The 21,241-nt window shown below is 39.6% G+C and overlaps 1 protein-coding gene across 2 annotated transcripts; it reads right to left on the bottom strand.

Moving 5' to 3' along the window:
- Nucleotides 1-398: 398 nt before the first annotated feature.
- On the bottom strand, nucleotides 399-18,697 carry LOC110068583 (regulator of G protein signaling 7-like). 2 transcript variants are annotated; one of them, XM_020775979.2, is made up of 17 exons: nucleotides 18,455-18,697; nucleotides 13,143-13,239; nucleotides 12,821-12,871; nucleotides 11,590-11,696; nucleotides 10,731-10,782; nucleotides 9,694-9,758; nucleotides 9,438-9,514; nucleotides 8,540-8,621; nucleotides 7,972-8,052; nucleotides 7,514-7,585; nucleotides 6,073-6,134; nucleotides 5,086-5,199; nucleotides 3,696-3,821; nucleotides 3,414-3,488; nucleotides 2,557-2,668; nucleotides 2,112-2,212; nucleotides 399-1,622 (listed from the first exon to the last, which is right to left on the bottom strand). In XM_020775979.2, exons 1-17 carry the CDS (start codon nucleotides 18,545-18,547, stop codon nucleotides 1,568-1,570), a joined length of 1,422 nt encoding a protein of 473 aa, XP_020631638.2. In that variant the 5' UTR covers nucleotides 18,548-18,697; the 3' UTR covers nucleotides 399-1,567. The 2 variants fall into 2 exon arrangements, with proteins under 2 accessions (XP_020631638.2, XP_020631637.2); XM_020775978.2 differs by lacking the exon at nucleotides 18,455-18,697 and adding an exon at nucleotides 17,049-17,514.
- Between the last annotated feature and the right edge of the window lie 2,544 nt (nucleotides 18,698-21,241).

Below are 21,241 nucleotides of genomic sequence, written 5' to 3'. Positions count from 1 at the left end.
ATTTGCAAACGGTAAACGGCGTTTTTATTCTTTCATGCCATTCTATGCAATACACCAAAAAAATCAAGGGGTAAAAATTTGATCATAGTACCACTTTAAAACTAGAAATATCTGCTATTTCTGGGGCATCTAGGCATGATTACAAGCTGTCGTTTGGGGAAAAATGAACCTGCCCTCATAGGGAGGAATGCGAGTTGACGTGAGTGGTGGAAATCAAACCTACGGTGCATCTCAACCACAAGTTTTGGGATGCATGCCTCAATAAGTTTCAGTGCATCTCTGTGCTTACATCAGTGTGTGGTCATGGTCCAGTCCAGGGGTCACATTTTAAATTATAGTATGTCAAAAAACAACCAAACAAAAAATACACTAATGGAGTGTGTTTTTAAAAGCTGGTCTGGAAAAAAAATCGTCTTTATTCATTTCAAGAATATTTCTCGCAATAAATCACTTTGTGTTATTCAATAAATTCTATTTATCCATTAAATAGCCAATTTATCACTTTACTATATGATAGTGATGTCAAATCTCAATAGATTAATAACTATTAATACAGTTTCAAATGATCCCATTCACGTTTTTATAATTGTACATTTTTTATATTAATTTCCTAACTAGTGGGGAACGCACACCCGTTTCATGTATCGTGACACAGCTTTTACAAGAGACGTTGCGTGACATAATGCCGTTACGAAAAGCGTTGCGTTACGACCCAAATTACGGCTGTGCAAGTCTTCAATTACTCGTTGAATTTACAATTTCAAGCTTCTCCAGAAATACAAAATACGGAAACAGCACAACATAATGACTACCTTATATATAGCATGCTGAATTTTAAAGAAATTAGACAGTATTTTCTTAATCATCGGAAAAGTCAGGACAGTTTAAGACCAGGAACTCCTAAATCAACAAAATGCCACAGTTTCATCGAATCGTGGAATTTACAGTTAGAAGGTTGTGGAAACGAAAAAAAACATTGCGTTAGAAGAATTAGCTGAAAAATTATTTTTACTTTGAAAATACACCTACATGTCAACTGGTTTCTTTTTCTCTGGCCATTCACATCAAAATTTTTGAACTTGATCATTTACTGTGAACAAAACACTATTTAAATGGCCAACTGCTATACAAAATTTGATATTCATTCCATTTGCCACTAAAATACCTAGAATTACACACCTACGTTCTCATGACAGGTTGCGTTACAATTCACCAAGTAACAATGATCGTTACGAAAACAAATTCTTACGATCAGTCTTCAAGTTACTTAGCGACTAAATGTCCTATGGGTTCTAACAAGCGTTTAAAAAAAATAAGCGATCTCAAAACAATAATAACAAAATGATATTTACTCCTAAGGCTAACAAGGGGCATCAGATCGTAAGGGTGAGCTGCACAACAAGCAGTTTAGGGAAGAAAAACGCGCTCCCTTTTGAGTTCCTCGCGCTGCGTTCTGCTCCTCTAAATCGTTGTTCTAAGGCTACAGAACACTTTTTCCATTATGTAAAGGTAGAATTAATTCTTTATAGTCTATTCTCAAAGAAATAAATATCCAGTACAACTGACGTTATGTCTTGCCAGCAATCCGCGCCAAATTTTGTAGTGGTTTTGTGGGAAGTGGACTGAAAAAGAAAGAAACGAGATTACATTTAATAGAGCCCAGGGCGTTTTGTACGAGAGATTACTCAAAACGCCACTTATTTCCGAGTCCAAAAAAAGTTTGAATTCTCGCCACGGGTGATGCAGTACTTTCCTTCAAACCTGAAACTTTAGTCTAGCGATAAGAACTTCCGAAAATTTAGTTCTTTTTTCCATAGCTGAATTTATTGACTACTACGGTGGCTTCCTAAGAACTTAACTGACACAAAACCACTTAAGTGCAATTCACAGGGTCTTCAATAGCGCATTCAAAGAGCAAAACAGACACCGGTTGCAAGCGTTTTAACCAAGCTGTGATTGGCTCTTTGCAATCTCTCACGGAAATAAGGCTACCAATGGCTAAAGCTAATTGGTTAGCGCATTCTTCACGCAACCAATCACTAAACTCGGCAAGTAAACCAAACAAAACAAGCGCCACACTACATTGCGAACTTCACTACTTGGTTACTGACCTTTTCTGTTTGTTTGAAGGAGCCTTGAGAAGTTCTTTGTACTGGTCACAGCGGATAAAACGGCGATAGCTGTCTGATTTCATCAGCTGGAAAATGTGGTCCTATGGATGAACAAAACCTAACTTCATTAAACGATAATGAGGAGGTGGAGGTAGAACGGGAGTGTCTAATCAGAGCGGGTCGCGGGTGAAAGGCGCGGGTCGCGGGTAAACAGCGCGGGTTGCGGGCAAACTATTTCGAAATTTTAATAGCCAATCAACTCTTTCTGCTGCACATGTCGCCAACTGGAAGGAAGGTTCCTCAATTCCGGCGAATCTCCTGTTTTTGTGTAGTGTTCAGTTGTCCGTGTTCATATGCGTAGTTGACACTTTGTACCATTACTCTGTAAAAATCTGAAAGCATAATTCAGTTTTTTTTTATATTACGTTCATGTGATCATGCTTACCTGAGCAGCGTCAAACATGTATCGTCCAGGATGTTTTAAATTTAACTCTACTTCTTCTCTTGTTTTACAATCAACGTTAATTGGAGACGTTGCACTTTCAGATAAATATTCACTGAGAAAAAGAAAAGACAGAAAATTTACAGTAAGGAATCAGTAACGAATTGGTTAAAACAAAAATGAGACGAGATTTGGGTAATCGAAACTAAAACCTGTGCTCTTCAGAGATAGAGTAACGAAATTTCGCACTCAAGTGAAAAGCTAAGCGAAAATCCGTCTGAGTTTGCGGACTTCTGAGCAAGTGGCTCTCTCCACTTCTCTAGCACGGATTATGTTTAAACCCTCTCATATAGTGCAAAAGTAGTATATTAAAATAAAACATTTCCGTTTTTCCGAACTGTCTATCGATTCAAAAACTTGTGCGACTATCTATCATAGTAACCATATTGCCTTTTTAGCCAATCAGGTGTAGATTTGGCGCACGCGAATTTTCGCGCTCTTTTCACCGAATACAAGTCTTTTTCCCGCTCTTTCCACCGGATAATGTTTTCCCGCTCTTTTCACCGGTGACATGTCTTCCTGCTCTTTTCACCGGATAATGTTTTCCCGCTCTTTTCACCGGTGACATGTCTTCCTGCTCTTTTCACCGGATAATGTTTTTCCGCTCTTTTCACCGGTGACATGTCTTCCCGCGCTTGCCTCCACGTGCATGTTTCTCCGTTCTTGTCACTGCTTACATGCTCGAAACCGTTCAGACGTTGTAGTGTAGTGGTCTCCCAGCCTAATGATTTTTGTTGTATATAAGTTAAGTATGCTAGTTTGGGGAAGTTAAATAAATGAAAACCAAAACTGGAACTTACTTAAATATTTCCTGAGCTTTACTTGGTACATGTCGTATTGGTGTCGCTTTGAGCTGTTCACAAGCTAACCAAAATCTGAAAGAAAAAAAACGCCAGTGCAAACTTTAATACCTGATTTCCTAAAAGAAAAAAAGCGTTTCACACAAGCACTCCGAGCCTGTATTACTCTAGTTCTGGTCCTCTGGCTGTGTAGCGTTGCGTAAAAGAGAGAGGGCCAGAACAAGCCTGGGGCTGCATTTAAATGCTGTTGTTGTTGTTTAAGCATACAACTACGTTTCTTACCCTAGATTTTCTGCACTAATTTCTTTTTCTAAAAACCGCGTAAAATGTCTTCTTCCTAAAGGATCAGCAAGAAGTTCGGATAACGAGAATCCCCATTGTTTAACACGCCTCGGAGGAACATAATGTCTGCAAGAAAATAAGAAAGGTATTTCTTATCAAAAATACTGATATGACTGATCAGGTATTCTTTCACCCCAGAATTTCTAGAACTTCACAGACAAATCAAGGTAGAGAAAAGAAGTGATAAGCAGTTATTGGTTCAACAGACACATGTTAGAAGCAAGCGTCCAAACTCACAGGCACTTCTATCTGACATTAAATCGCATAGTTTGGCTGTACTCAAGTCGCTATGAGTTATTCTGGTCACCTTCGCAGCCTATAGTTGCGTCGTCAGGCAACGCTCGTGCCCAGTTAAGCCTAGTTTACACTAGCGACATAATGACGTAAACATTACGACATAAGAAGGCCGTTATGTTTGCAGTGTGAACATCCTGGCATAACAACATAATAGCAACATAAAAGCACGAACATAATGACAGAAGGAAAAAAACTGATTCTTTCCTGATTGCTATATGTCGATGTTCACGTTACCCACATAAGCGATTGTGTCATTATGTCATTATGTCGCTAGTGTCAACCAGGCCTTGGTGAGGGGAAGCGTTGTGTGACAACCCAGATGGAAGACTGGAAACTGCATATTTGCGGTTTGCAAACGCTCGTGACTACCCAACTTAACTCGCTATCTCGAACCCTTTTATCTCAAATTCCACGTTATCTTAAACACAAATCATTTTTCCGCCTTAGATGTGACTTTTAGTCTATTATCTCGAGCCCCGTTGTACAGAATTTTTCATTTGAGAGTTTGAGAATAGCTGAAGTAAGACCTGCAGAGCAGAAAAGTTAAATAGCAACTGTTACCGGAAAGTTACACATTACAATCATATCAAAATTGACGCTTGTTCTGAGCATGTTTTGAATAACGGGCGCTGGGTTTAGAAAACGTCCTTAATGTCTTAAAGATGATTTCCAGTCCGTACTGCGCACTCTCCATAGTTTGTTTACGTTTTCTGTTTTGATTCATGTAAGACGTCACAAAATGTACCATTTTGCAACTGATTACATGAAGTAAATTCAAAGTTTCATGCCAACCGCCAATACAGTAACTGTAATTATTTCTGGTATCACTAGATGAAACAATTTCGTACCTGTAAAAATCAAAGAAACTGTTGGAAAAACAATTTAAAATGCCTCAAAGATAACGTATGCAGTTAGTAACGAATAACATCGATTCGCATTCCATCCAGTGAGACTCACAAACATTGGTGCCGAGACTGCGCAGTACGGAATGGAAATCATCTTTAACCTCAATGTTATAATCATAATAGCTTACAAACTCTTATCTTGTTCCCAAAGCGTAATATCATCTGACACCCACGGATTGGACGGATCAGGAGCCCAAATAAATGCATCATACTCGGCATATTGCTCACATCTCTGAATAAAACTGCAAAAAAGGAAAGAATCTATTCAGTGCCTGGGGAGAAAATTCAGCTCTGGTAACTCTAGCGAGGGCGCTTATTAGACAGCGATCACTTATTGCGGAAGGTGCGCGTTTTTCCTTTTTAGATATCAACATCTGAAGGTGATACAGCACCTAAGTGAACGACAATAGATCTTTAACTCGACAACTGAACCATTAAGGAAACTATAGTCATAACGCAATTGGCTTCGTAATTTCAAATCGATCTATTCGATGTTAAGATTGTTAGAGTATGGGCGTTTATTAAGTACACAGAACTTAAGGGGAAGTGCTCATTAGAAAGTAGGTATTTATTAAATATAAATCAATCAATCAATCAATCGATAAATACATACATAAATAAATAAATAGGAATTTGTAGTGACACATCCCACAGAGAGGCTCTTTGCCCACTGTTTCCAGATCAAATAAGACTTCAGAAGTGATGGCTTTTGTGGAGGGAGAAAAACCGGAGAACCCGGAGAAAAACCCTCGGAGCAAGGTAAGAACCAACAACAAACTCCACCCACTTATGACGCTGGGTCCAGAATAATTCAAACCAAGGCCACATTGGTGGAAGGCGAAGCGCTCTCACCCCTGTGCCATTCCTGCTCTCCTATTAGAAAGGCACTAGGACACTTGGTAAAAAGGGAAAGTCCAAATCTTGGAGTATTCCTACTTCTTCTAGGTAGGGTACAAGTCCATCCCAGGCCAAAACGTGAACTGCTCACTCTAGAGGTATTGTTCAAAAAAGTCCGAATCCCAAATGCCCAGAAAATCCCCCTGTCACCATTTGATCATAAAGATGTGTATTGTGAGCAAGGATTTAGGTAAATTTGATGAAAATTTGTTGCACACCTTTCAGAAGCCTGTGAAGTCTTCATTCGTCTCTTATGAAGCTGTTCTCTTAATTCTTTCACCTGGAATAAACACAAACTATAATTTAGCTCTTTAAGGACGGTGCCTACTTTTGTTAGTGCACATACCTTCTGCGCATCACACAAGGCATGGTTTAAGTGCCACGCGCGCGCTGGGGTTGACATTGACGCAATCAACTACGCTACCAAGTACACGACTAAAAGAATGCAAAATTTTCCTGCTGTGACCAAATCAAGTTTAATGAACCCGTACTTAAACCAGGAACACCAAAATAGCAGCATCTCACTAACCACTAACTGTTAACGTCTTCCAGCTGAAAAACTAGCTGTCATCTGGCGAAATTATACTGAAATCCAACTGTAAAACAAGTACCTGCAGATGGCGTAGTACGCGCGCAAAACAAGTGCGAAATACGCAAATGTTTTACTTACTGGGGAGGTGACAGGAAAAAATGTAACGAGCACCGTAAAAGTTTTCAAAAAAAGATCAATAACTTTAAAAAACGCGTGGTTACCCCCACATTTTATGTTATGAAATGGAAGTGGCAAGCCTATTCAACACGTGATTAGTTTCTGGTTGTGAGCAGAAGGTATTTGGACTGTATTTTGGCTGAATCAGAGGAAGGCTGTCAGAGACGCTAAAAGCGCTGTTGCAACGATTTTGTTTATATTAAAAACATACCAAAAATGGATTTTATGTTACCATTTACCATGCAGTTTTAAGATCTTTATAAATGTGTTTGCTTTTCTGTTTGCAAAGGAGAATTCGAAGAAAATTTGTGAAGAAATATCCTTTCCTTCTTTTTTCAGAAAATGCTGATGTCGACATTTTTGCTGAGATTCAAGGCTGATTATCTCGGAAAAATGCGTAGTTATCCCAGTTTTTCTTTGTGGATTCCAATGGCCCTTGCAAAGATCTACTTTTTCGGCGTGCTCCTAACCCGGCGCAAAAACCTCTGTATTTACTAGGCACTGTCCTTAAGACGTGACACCAACAACAGATTACCTTACTAGCTAGACAACATTTCTTACAACACTAATTACATCATATAATAATTTGTTTATCGACATAAAACAACAATATTATCAACATTGTCCATTCTCTGGCCGAGAGGGAGACAACCAAAACAAAATGTTTAAAATACATTCATACCTCAAGTAAGAAAAAAAAACACTTAAGGAAAACCAATAAGTATAGTACAGTACAAAGACAGTGAAAATGGCCTATTGGTTACATATCAGACTCTGGGCAAAGCACGCTGTGCCTTCACTCTTACAGTACTTATCTCCTTTTAAATAAAAAAAATCATTCTTTTTTTGGAGCCACTTCTACTCAAAATGTATGATAATATGGGTGCAGCTAGCTCCTGCTTGATTTTAGGGACTGTACTTAGAACATAAGAAATTCTAACAGCTTGTACCTCTTGTTTTACACCGTCCAGTGCAGACAAGGAGGATAATGATAGTGGAGAGTCTTCTTCCAAAAGGTTAACCTGTGAGAGAGCAGTACATCATCAAATTATCATTTGATGTGTCTTTCCCTTCTTTTTTTAGTTGGCTGACAGCCCACTACAGGACCTGCAAATAACTGCTTACAAAATAATGGTCTGCTCATCCATAGACCTGTCAAAATGTGTTTTGCTGCAAATAATATTCTGCTCATGCATTATATTATTGTAACCATGCACTTGTGTGAAAACTGGCAGACTGCTTCCCTTAGCTGTCAGAGAGTGGAGTGATTGGTTTCTGTAGCAAGAAGTGACTAGAAGTATTTCTACTTCCCTCTCAATGGGATATTAGTCCATTGCAACATTACAATAACAATATGCAGAATTCAGAAGGACATAAACGCAACAAATATGTACATTGCATGGCGTACCTTCCTCTTCACACTTGGTGACGTATCTACTGCTTTGCAGGCCTTTTTAATGTCTATTTCAGTCACAGACACACAACCTGGCTAAAAACAAAAACAATATATAGAGCGTATTCACTCACAAGTCCAGTAGCCATGCAAATTTATTGGAACTAAATAAAGTGTTAATATAAGAAAAGAGTTGAACACCCACAGGATTGGTTTGATACACCAACATGGCTGCTGTTTCAGTGTTTTGGAACACCAATATGGCTGCCATGTGCATATGCTCCATAAATGGATTTAGTTTTGCATGGAAAGCAACATACTTGCAAAAAGAACAGACTAAAGAATAGTTTTTTCTACAACAATTGTATAAATATTGATACATCAATAGGTACTTACAGATGTAGCTCAGAGAATACCGAGCCCAGCAGCTCCAAAGTCTATTGAGTCTTTGCTTTTGTGTGAAATTGCAGTTGGATTTAAGTTCTCTTTCAGCCAGTTCAGCTAATGAAATTAGCCGACAGCCAGCCCTTAGTGACATCCCTTACTATGCGGTGGAGAAATATTGATGCTAATGATTTCTTACCGGTGGTCTGTGAACATTCCAAAATGCTCTTTCTTGGCTGTCTAGTATTTGTCTTTCCATTTTGTCTCTCTTCTTATCAACCCTGTAAGAACAATGCTGACATCAGTATACATATTTTCCCATCGTCTTCCAGACGATGCGGTTAACGTCCCCAGAAATGAGGAAGATGCAACAAAATTTTGTAATGCAGGAACTCGTTCTGCACAGTGATGCTGTGTCATAGGTAGGGTCCTGGCTGAGGAACTGGAGAAGCTAACAGGACCATTAGAATGGTAAACCAAAATAAATGAGAAGGACTGCTGAACTTGGCTACCATTTTAAAAGTTCAGTTTCACACACTGAACTGCGATACGAACGTCTGGTAAATACTATTGCCGGATTCTTTGGCAGGCATCTGTCACTAGGCAGAATTTGATTGGCCGCGGCACTTACCAGGACGAGTTATACCATCTCGCGAGGTAGTATAACTTGGCATGAATTTCTGGTCATATTGGCGAGAAAATTGCTTCTTTTTTTAGGTGAAAACAGCGTGCATTCTTAACTCGCTAAACACAAGACGAACTGTTTTCACTGCATTTCCGGACTTTTCCGACCTTATCTAGCTAAAATTGTCCTAGTCAAAACACAACCACTAGTTCATCACAGGGCTATCCCCAGTATTAAATTTGCCGGTACCCATTTAAACACCTGGGTGGAGAGAGGCCCAGTGAGAGTCAATTAAGTGTCCTGCCCAAGAACACAACACAATGTCCCCGGCCAGGGCTCAAACCCAGACTGCTTGATTCGGAGACCAGCGCACCAACCATGAGGCCACTAGACCTTGAGCAACAGCCAATGACTGTAGAGAAACCTGCAAATGTTCTGTGTTTTCTTTATTATTTCTGAATTTGTCACTCACTTTGCTTGTGCTTCAGCTTGCATAAATATAAATTCCCACTTCCGTGCAAGCGTTCTCTGTAGCTTGGCTAGATTTTCCTAAGAGGGAGAACAATGAAACCGCATCAGCACAAAATATAAGTTACATTACTCAATATAAAAATGAGATCCGATAAACCCAAAACAGAAATGCTCCTCTGTCTTTTTAGCAATTGATTTCCTATAAGATTCTTTTTTTATTTTATATATTAAAATTATTTGACTTCCAGATTACTCACCGCTTCATAGTCATCCAGCTCTAGTCTAGACTTATTTTGCATTGTCCTTTTACACAAATAAACAGCTGAAAAATGAAGGCAAATGAAATCTATTGAGCTCCTGAACTGCAACACAGAGGTGAAGTTCTTCAGAGTCAAGGATCTTGCAAGTCCTGAAATTTCTGTAGTTGAGTTCTTGGAAAAGACACCTTTTTATTAACACAATGGCTCTATTCACCTACTGCATACATGCATCTGTCAGAGATATTGGTAAATTCCAGGGTAAAGAGAAGCCCTATCAAAATATGCCAGAAGGTGGCGATTTTGCCACATGACCATAACTGTAGGACATTGTTTTGTGAGTTATACTAGGCTAGCGTCCCAACAGTCTAATGCTTTTTTGCCAATACCATTGAGTCCAGAATACAGTGTAGGTGTCGACTTGGGGAGGGGTAGCACTAACGCTGCAAGCCCTATGCCTTAATCAACACTCATTTTTCATACGCACGTGCTGTACATGGAATGTTCTGCCCACTGAGTTACACACAAGTCACATCTCTCTAGCCTCATTTAAATGTTTACTACTTCAATATTACAATAGGGCCCTAGATCTGTACGATGGTGATGACATAAGAACCTGAAGAACAATCTGTCCAAGGAGCAACATAGTAAGGACTCTTCTGTGCCTGCCATTGAACTGTTTCTAGCAATTTGAACTTTTGTTTTGTTTCCTTTTGATTCTTCTTGTTTTTTATGAGTACATGTAGTTTTAGTTTAAGTCTTATTAAAGAGGGATCCATTGTAATTGGCTAGGCTGTAGTGGTCTTCCTGCCTAGTAAATTTTGATGTATATAGGTATTTTATTTCGGCAAAGTTAAATAAATAAATAAATAAAGAGAACTACGTCAAAGTAGCTGATTTGCTCCACTAACAGTTTTCTCAGAGCCAATAATTTACATGGGACTACACATTGTACACCGCCTGCATTCAAAAATTACTAGTGACCACGATAAAAATGTTGGAAATGTCAATTAACGTTAATTATGCAGTCAACCTACCATAATCTACATTCTCAGGTTCCCAATTATTTGATAACCAAAAAAATGGTGTCTGAAAGAAATAATGCCAATAATAAATAACCAAGGATTGTATTAAAATACACACACGATACAGGCAGAAACCATGGGAGCACAGTGACCTAATGGTCGGAATGGAGCCATGTGGGTTCAAGCCCTAACAGGGGAGATAATTTGAGTATTATCCATGCCAGCCCTAGGTACTTGAAACTTTCATGACTTGAACAACTCAACTTGCTCCTCAAAGCTTGACAGCTTTGAGTGGCAGAGTTTCAACAAACACAACAGCCAAATGTACATGTATGAGTATCAAGTTGAGAGCGTCAAAAATATACATTGAAATATTTTAGTTTGTCCTGCGCAGCTGCTGGCAGAGCATGCACGTAGTTAACCAGTAAAAAAGCTGTTGCTTATTTACCCAGTCTAAAACAACAAAGGCCTATTATTGTATAATATTATCTCCTCAGAGCTTTATTATCTAGCTCTCTGCACGCACTGCAGGCCTATGAGGAGGGAGCATCATAGGCCTGCAGTGCGTGCAGAGAGCTAGATAATAAAGCTCTGAGGAGTTAATTATTGTCCGCTGAACATCAGTCTTTTTCAAAGTCATTGTTATGTTGTATTTAACATTATAAAAAGCCGGGGTCAAAACTTCAAAATCCTTAATCAAGATTCTGGAAAAATTCTTCAAATATCTTGAGACTCAAAACATGATTCTTGAAAACAATGAGCATTGTGGATCACATCTAGTCAAGACTGTCAACTGACATTCAAGCAGTACAGTCATGGGTAAGATATACCCTTGGCGAATGTTTCCTGAAAGATGTAAGGTGAGACACACCTGGAATCTGTAATATGAAGCATCATCTTTGACCATCAAATGGTGATCGGTAATGGAGAAGATGTAACCATAAGCTGCAAGCAGAGAGGCCAAGTGAACTGCCGCACCTGGATAAAAATAAAATAAACAGAAGTTTGCTTGTCATTCCCTGAGGGTATTTACCATTTTTCCAGAATCAATGCATGCAAGAAAATGGACCACTTTAAGGATGCTAAGCAAGTGCTGCCCCTTGGCGTACATTTCTGCATAAAAAAATGGCAAGTTTGGGTTCCATATTTTCATGAGTTTGCAACAGATTCTCAATGAAACTTTGCATATTTACTAAATTTGGCAAGATTAATTGAACAATGAGACTTATTTTTTGTTTTAATGGAAAATTGGGAAGGGGCAACATTTGTAAAAAGGTCCATCAAGGGCCCATATACATCAGGTTCAACATTACGTTTACTAGTCCCCTCGTGTGTGCTGACCTCAAGTGTCCAACTTTCGATCACAGGAAGAGTCAGGAATTTGTGTCATAAGTTTAGCAACAGAGGTACAACACAACACAGGGTGATCAGATCAATTTATAGAAGCTTAAGACTGAGACTTCACATAGTGTTACTTCAATTACCCTTCTATTGGAAATCTGCAAAAAACATTTACAGTCAACTTTCTCTACGGTGGTTAAGCTTGTGGGCAGCTCCAATTGGAAATTTTAGTGAGGTGTATATCATAAAGAAAGTTCAGTAATTACACAGAAGGGATAAGCAAGACAAGAATGTCCAGGTTACAGCAGTGTTTCCCTTGCAGTGGTTCAGCTACAAAAAAACTGACTGTAATACCCAAAATTGCTGTTTTACAGTAACTAAAAAAGTAAAAGTAAAAGTAACTAAATTACAATGAACACACTTTAAATAAAATTACAAGTCGAGCACAATCTTACTTACATAGTCACTATAGTGATCTTTTCTTTTGATCTTTGCCAATTCTCGAAATATAAACAATCATTCATGGTGATTGTCTATATTTTGAGAACTGGCAAATGAAACAAGGTACATGTAAACAATCTTGATACTCAGGTTATAACCTGTTAATTAATAACAAGCAGATTTCTGATAATATATAAATGTAATACCTCTCACATTTCGCTCTAGTGAACATCTTGTTCTTTTTATTTAAATTCCAAAATGGCCCACTCTGACAGAAATGCTACAACTCAGTTTTGTAAGTAATGACAAAATTCTCTCACCTCTGTCTTCAATAGAAAGATTGCTCATGACCCAGTCCACAAGCTCACTACCTGAATATGAAAAAAATAGTATTTCATCTATCAATGAGATTCAATAAAGGAAAGGGTCCATTTTTGGGCCCTTGATAGGATTGGCCCATATAAGGAAGGGTCAAAAAATGGGAAGGCTTGAGATCTAATATGAGAAGGATCCTTTCAGGGAGCACCAACATTTAAGGCCAGGGTCCATCTATAGAAAGAGCCTATTTACTTCTCAGAGTGTGAAAGTAAAATTTTTATATAAATTTTATAGGTGGGCACAATTCAACTACATTTTCCTCACCTGTGAAGACACTAGGAATCTTGGACATAAAGCTCTTTACTGTTCGAATAGGCACTCCAGATTTTTCATCTTGCATTTGATAAATAAGTTTCTCCATCTGAGAGAAAAAAAGAAAGTTAACACAAATACAGTCGAACCTCCAGTTGACTCTCTTTCTCTCCCTCTCCTCAGCAACCAGTTTTCCAAAATACCAAAAGTTTCTAAGTCAGATCACTATATTTGAAACCTCTTGTAAGCGACCACCTCTCGTAGTGTAAGCAACCACGACCACTTTTAGAACTGAAAGTTAGAAATTTTCATTTGTTTTTAGCCTCCCGTAAGCCACCACTTGACAGATAATAGAGCAGAAATTGGATAATAAGGTGTTGTAACATTATCACATTCCTGGCTAGTACAACAGACAAACCTTTCTCCAATGGGAAGTACCATTTTTTTCACGAAATTGACTTTACACACAAATAAAACATTTAAAACATGGAGTAAGTCTCCTCAGTTACCACATGCTAATGAGGCAAAATTTTGACCCAAAATTATATGGACTAAGCTCTCGTAAGCGACTACCTCCCTTAAGCGACCACCTAAGCTTGACATTTTGGGTGGTCACTTACAGGTGGTTCAACTGTGTCATTAAAGGTAAAAGGTCAAAGCCCATGTTGGCCCAAAATGTCTCATCTTGCAAGAACTTATCCCAGTTTCTATAACATTAATAGGTCCTTTGCATGATCCAGTCACATGGTACAAAATCACACATGTTGGTGAACAAGTTGTGCAGTGGGACTTCCAAAACAAAGGCAGGTCCAGGTGGACTGGTACGAGTTGCATTGTTTTGGAAGTCCCACTGTGCAGCTTGCTCACCAGCACGTGTGATTTTGTACCATGTGACCGGATCGTGCAAAGGGCCTATTCTGTGATAATTAATGTCTGAAGTATTTCTATTCCCTCCTAGACTGGAAGCTACAGATGCTACTGAACAGTGCACCACATGGGTTACTATTAGCAATAAATTTTCCAGCACCCAGTTAATAGATCTTGCCTTGTACAGAGAGGCATGGTGAGTACATTAAGTCATATTGTTTTAAAAAGGATACCATAGGAACAGTATTACAACTGTCACCTCATGCTGAGCCTCATGTCGAGCTGATAATCTAATAATTTACAGTCAAACCTCCACTAACGGCCACCTCTCTACAACAGCCACTTTCCTCCGTCCCCAAGGTGGCTGCCGTGGAGAGGTTCAACTGTATGATGGAAAGTACCCTGTCAGAATATGCAAGCCAAAATCCTTGTCTCCATAATTTCAATTTATAAACAAGAGATTTCACTTAATTCTGCATAAGTTACAGTACATGTATACACTAATTTAGAAGTAGAATACATTTTCTCTATAGAGGAAATAGACAGAGGAAGTAGTTATTATCAACTATCACCTCAGTGAAATCTGGAGCTCAAGATCTAACTGTTTTGGTAGAATAGACAATTTTACACTTGTTTACTCAGTGACCTGGCCTTTGAATGGCTTTAGGAGAATCTTGTGCAGATTGAATTGTGACAGAATGCTGGTAGAGTTATACAAATCCAGAGTTCCCATTAATGCAAAGGTGTGAGTCTCATATGCACAAAAAATGAAAAGGACACAGAGTTTTTAAGCAAAGTGCATCCTTGGGATGCAATCCCAAAAATTTTAGTAATAGGCAAAGGAACCCTGAAAAACAAAAAGAAACCCCAGCTCTTTGGAACTGTGGGTGCCAAGGACCCACAACTAGAGGGAACTCCAGACTAATGGCTAAAAGTGCTAAAATAGCTCAGCCAATCAGACTACAACATTTACACAAGTATCCTGATAGAATTCTACTAAAACTCAATAGAAACATAGAATATGTTTTCATTTGAACCAGTATGAACAGCTGTTGTCACAAGCAGCATCACCTGTTTACCATACTTTCACAATTCACAGCTTGCTATATTTACATATACTCCTGGAAATCTATCAAACACTTAAATTCTGCAATTTTTCGATATTCATTTCTAAATGTTTATTTAGAAATGTATATCAATTTTCTACAATAATTCTAGAAAGGTAGTATTGTCAAATTCTGATAAATGAGCCTTCCCCCTGCAGAAAACAAGCCTTCCACTTCCCCTCCCCCTCCTCCCCCCCCCCCCCCCTACTGCCTCCCAAACTCATTTGATTGCTTCTTTGTAGAGACGTGACCTGTTACAACACCTTGTCAATCTAAGATTCAGAGCCAGCCGAGCTGTGCCTTTACAGACAGTCAACCCGAGTCCAAATTACTTATGGGTCAAATTAGTTATGGAGCTAACCTTAAAACAAGCTAACATGAGCATTCAGGTTATTCAGGTTGACCTAGTATTCAGGCTGTCAAGGGTAGTACTGAAGCTAACCTGAGTCCCATTTGCGACAAAAAAGTGTTAATTAAGAGAAGTTCTACTCAGGCCAACTAGAGCAGTATTCAGAGTAAATGGTGGGCCACTGATTCATTGATGCATGGCACATGCCTGACATATGACTCATGGACAGGATCACTTGAACCATTTAATAACATCATGGGACCTCAGTTAACCCAAACATTGAGAATAAAGGATTAGATTCGCTTTTTTATAATAGGGTTGTTAAATGCTCAGTTACCATGACATAATAAAATTAACTCATAAACAACCACAACAAAGAACAAAGGATTATTCGATTTGCAAAAAGTCACACTAAAGACACTTTAATCCTTAAATTAAGTGACTGCATCTGTGGTTTATTTTCCTTCTGATCTGATATGGTAAGGGCACATTTGCGGTGCGTTGGTAACATTTTGAAACACTCCAATTCACTCTCAAGATATATTGTAACCCACTGCAATACGGGTTTATTGGAATGCCAAGTATCGAACACGAACAATGATCATCCATTCTCGAATGTGTGAAAACGAAAAGGATCATGAGTCGTATCCTTTCCTTTCTTCTCCGCGAAAGTTTGTTTGAATTGCTGTAAGCTGAATCATGCTGTTCTTGATTCACGATAATGATTTAACCTAACAAGCACACAGCTGAGACCTGGCGAAACCAAAACAATATCTTTTATCCTCTGACATGGATCGCATATGCAAAGTATTTAATACGCATGTACGCGCGACTTCGACACTTTAAAACATGTATCGCAACGCAAAAGGTATTTATATACGTTTCTACAAAGTCAGAAGGAAATTGAAAAGGATTAAAATTCTAATGACGTCCTCCATGAATTTATAAAACACTTCTAGTGAAATAAAATTGAGACAATTGCAGGAACGATGGTTGAAAACGTGAAAAAGGCTGTCATGTCAATTTCAAACAGCCGTATGTATTGCTCAATACGGTCATCGAAGCATACCTTTCCAAACGATCCAAAAATTATCTTTAAAAAATTGGAAATATACAAACTGAGTAAGATATGAACGGGCGTTGCGGAAAAAGAATGGAGTATCAAAAGAGAGCTTTTTTTTCTTGAAGGACGATAGAAGATTTGATTATGCATGGTCTTGGAAACCGAAATATTCACAAAAGGCTGCATTCGAAATTTAGAGCCGCCAAAAAAATCTCTCGCCGTTCTTCGTATGTAAAGAGAATTTAGTGAGGTTTTAAACACAAGCATTTTTCAAGGTAACAACACGTGAATAACTACGAAATGCCATTTAACGTGCCTTCTTCTGGTATGACTTTATAACGTCTCTGCAGCGTATTTTTAGAGTCTGCCGGAATCGAAGTCGAGAACATGAAAAAGACAGGTTTGTGCTTCACACAGCACCGCGCCAATTGTAGAAATTTCCCTCGATCGAGCTATCAGACCAATAAATTATTTAAAGCATAAAGTTAAATTCCCACATCCCTGCCTCGATTGCCATAGAAAAAAATCCCCACCTTCTTGCACACAGAAGCATGATGCGGTTGGTCCTCGCCGAGTTCGCCGTCACGATCGGATGGCGATCGTTCCTCCATATTCGCGAAGCAATTCAAGTCGAGCCGCATTCATTCCAAGAGATCTCCCAGAACAACATTGGAAATGACCAGGTCCATATCTTGGCTAAGTTGTAAAGCGTTCGCAGCAAAAGTAAATACGAATGTCTGAAGAAATCGCGGCTTTATATTGACAAGAATTCCCTCGCTTCGATGCGGGTCACTTTTGACCAATGGCCACATCCATATGCAAAGAGCCCTTTAGTCAAAACAAACAATCCAGTGAATTGAACAGCTCGCTTTCGCAATACTGGAGAACTCGTCCGTTGGTCGATTTTCATTCGAAACGCAAAGCCGTGAAAAAGGAGGACAAGATTTCCGAATCACTCGCAAGGAGATTGCCTAACATGGACGATTTGTTTACTAATAAACCCGAGCGGATACCTGGGAAAAATTGCTTGCTCAACCACGAGTTCCCCCAGGGGTCACCCCAGGGCAATTGACCCGGTTCAGGGACCAGACGAAGGGAATTGAATTTGAAGCGACGAATTAATTAAACAAACAGAAAAGAGTCTTACTTTTAAATCTCTTCACAGAGGAATAAAACAAATATTTAGAAAGAAATATACGCCTGCGTAAGAAAGTTAATTTTACTGATGGAATTAAAATTTCTTTCGTCGGACGATTTGGAAACCTTCAAATGTCAGACAGAGGACGGACGCTCAAAACGTCAGCATTACAAACTCGCTCGGGCGGTAAATTTTACCTTAACACACTTCCAGTTGATACAGAACTAAAATATGATTCGCGCCTGTAGAGGTGGAATTCGAAAGAGAAGTTCGAGAGGTTTGAATTGATGTCTCAGGACTTGAAACTCGTAAGAGAGGTCATGCATGGAAAAAAAGAGAACTGAGGTCTGTTTTTAAAACCGAAGCAATGCAAATTTCCGTTGCAAAGCTGCTCAAAATTGCGACATTTAAGACTGACACCTTGAATGCCGTCAAAATAAAACTTCAAATGTCTATGATTCAGAAACTGAAACACTCACTGTTCGGAAACCGGAAAACTTTGGTTTATCGAATTTGGTTAAAACTTGTGTTGCCTTCGAAGAGTTCATTAACCCCATTCGTGAAATTCTGTATAGAAATGGGTTAAATACTGACTCTTCTAAACGAGGAGTGTATGTACCCTAAGGCAATACTTAAATTGCCACATGTTTGAACTCCACGTGCACCGGACACACATTTTACGTTTTAGTGGGGAATTAACGCATTCCAACTTCACTATAGAACATGACTGGTTTTGCGGCTTGAGTTGTTTTGAAAACTGGTTATTTGGTGTCGATATTCGTTGCGAACAGTAATTCTTACCTTTTCTTGTGGTATGTATTTCAAAGCACTGTATATATACGATCGTCTGTTTTTATTCCACGACTCGGTAGTTTCAGATTCTTTGCGTTCCATCACACTGATGTATCCAAGTAAAAAAACATTGACTTATAACAGGAATTCAACGATCAGTTCTGCAATTTTCAGTCAACCGGCTGTTGTAAAACCTGAATTTTTTCTCGCTTCCCTTTCGAATCTCGAAAGCACAATCACATTGCTCAATGTGCCTTCAGGCACAAGTCAGTTTTAATAATAGTTAAATTTTCTAATTGGCTCTCCAATTGACGTCAAGGTCCCGTCACTGTCCTACAATCTAGCGAAGTTAATATCGCAATCTCAAGTGAAAGCCCTCTAATTCTCCCCCGCCCCACCCCCCAAAGCGTAATTTAAATTCACTTGACACGTGCCGGTGAATAAAGATGCCATACATCTGACACTGATATTTTATAGCAGATTCGTTGACAAAAAGATAAAATCTATTTTATACTTTCATTTACTTCTTATTTTAACTTGATTGATTTATTTAGGGGACTCCAAGAGATGGCTGTTTTTTTGCATTTACAATGACGACCCAAAAGGCACTACATCTGAGCTGAAACTTCGCAATGCAAAGAATGTTTCCAAAAATATTGGACAGGCAACACTTTTCTTCAATCATAAGATCATGTCTTGTTCATCAAGCTTGCTCAAAACGCTACGAGGAGAATATCGGCCTTTGGTCTATTTTGGACAAATCTTGGAGTTGCGCTCGATACCTGCTCACTGCAGAAATCTAAAGCCGATATTCTTTCAGCAAGACCCCCCCGCGTGTGGTGCAAAGGCGTATATATTTTATCTCATAGAATATTATTAACGATTGTCCCGTGCTTGTTGTGGAAACCTATCAACCTCTGAGAATTCATTTTTCAGCAAGCTATGCGAAAGTTCAACATCCACTCCCGGGGAAACCCCCGAGCAGTCAAATTCCCAATCCCCGGTCCAAAATTGCGTTCAAATGCCTCACCTAAGGGTCATACTGGGCTATCAAATGCCTCTACGAAAGAAACAAACGTTTCCTGTAACAAAATATAAATTAAGCTATGAATTTTTTAACCTCGTTTCCAGGGTTTCTTATCTTCCCACCCTCCCGGAGATAGAGTATTGGTTTTTGAGGTTCTTGATCCTTAAATAGGGTATCATTTTTGCCCGTGTTGGCATTTTGTTCCCAGTGTGATCCATAGATGGAGTCGAGAAGACCCTTCGCGGTACACACCAATCCAAAATTTACGTGTGTCCTTCCCCACGCAGCTGCGCCCCAAGTAACTAAAGTTTTGTTTTTATATATACCATCAAAATATCCAAATGATTACAGTTTGATAACCACAACTTTTTAGTTACCTTCAAACACAGCACAATTCTATTGAAAGCCTTTCTTTTCCCTGCCACGTTACAAAAAACGGTGTTGCTTGACCATATGACTTCGAGGCTAATTCTCCTCTGCGCTTTTCCATTGGTTTCAAATGCCCCAACAGCCGGCTGACGTCAAATTCCAGTCCGGCTAGCGGGGCAAATGTGCGGGGCGGTGGGGGAAAGAAGTTGATATCTCTATTTGATCAAATCCAGTTACTTAGTGCCAACTGAATCTCACCGCGGTATGTGGCGCTGTCTGGCCTGGAGTATCGAGTTTGAACACTCAAGTTTACGCCTCTCGCCTCGGACGGCGACTGAAGGGAAGCACGGTAAGCTAAAATGAGTAAAAAAAAATTGTCTACAACTCAACAACCAGGTCGAAATCTCCCCTTCCTCCGCTCCACGACCCACAATTTATGAACCAGCAATAGAACATCGTGCACCCATGCTTGGAGAGCAAGGTCGCTTGAAAACTCCTCTCGGAAACAGCAGCCGCGATCTATTACCACGCCCTGTCCATACTTACCGGGGTAAATTTGACGACGAACTTTTTTCCCTCTATTTTTGGGCCTTTCGTTCACGTTGTAACAGCCTCTGTTCTCGGTGAACGCAAACCGGATGAAACCGAAATGCGTTTTCAAATTTATCCAGACTAGTGTGGACAGGTAAAGGTAGGTAAGGCTGCATACGAGCCATGAAGTAGCTCATCAGGCCGAAGCTTATCCCGATTTCAGTAGCATGAAGCGACTGGGAATATTTCTACTCCCCCCTGGATGGGATGCTAGTCCATCGCAGGGTTAACCGCCGGTACCCATTTGTACTCCTGGGTGGAGAGAGGCACTGGAAGAGTCAAGTGTCTTGCCCAAGAATACAACAAAGTGTCCCCGACAAGGACTGGAACCCGAACCACATGATCCGGGGACGAGCGCACTAACCATCAGGCCACCGCGCCTTAGTATGGAAAGCGTGTATGGTTTTGAACCTTACTGACAACTTAGGCCCGGGTCAAACGGCGTACATGAGCCGAACCCAATGACAATTTGGGTCGACTCAAATAATTAAAAGAACGCCTGTTTGAGTCAAACGTCGAACTTAATTCAGTCGAACCGATCTGCTACACCAAATAAATAACAAAAGCGGTCTTATTCAGTGGTTTTTCAAGGTAACGTCAAAATGGCGCCTTTAACCCTTTGGTTATGCGTTTGGTTCGACTCATGTGAAGATCGCCGTTTGACCCAAAGACGATCTTCAGGCGTTATTCACGGCTGGCCAGGCGCGAAGAACGCCTCAGCCGCTCCAAATAAAATCAGTCGAACTTAACTGGGTCAGACGCCGAACTTTACATGTACCTAATTGGTTGAATTAGGTTCGGCTCATGTG

Source organism: Orbicella faveolata, unplaced genomic scaffold, assembly GCF_042242905.1.
Source record: "Orbicella faveolata isolate gen_17 unplaced genomic scaffold, um_ofav_v1 contig_27, whole genome shotgun sequence".
NCBI lineage: Eukaryota > Metazoa > Cnidaria > Anthozoa > Scleractinia > Merulinidae > Orbicella > Orbicella faveolata.
Note: the sequence above shows the minus strand (reverse complement) of the source record. Positions and strands in the feature narration are given on the sequence as shown.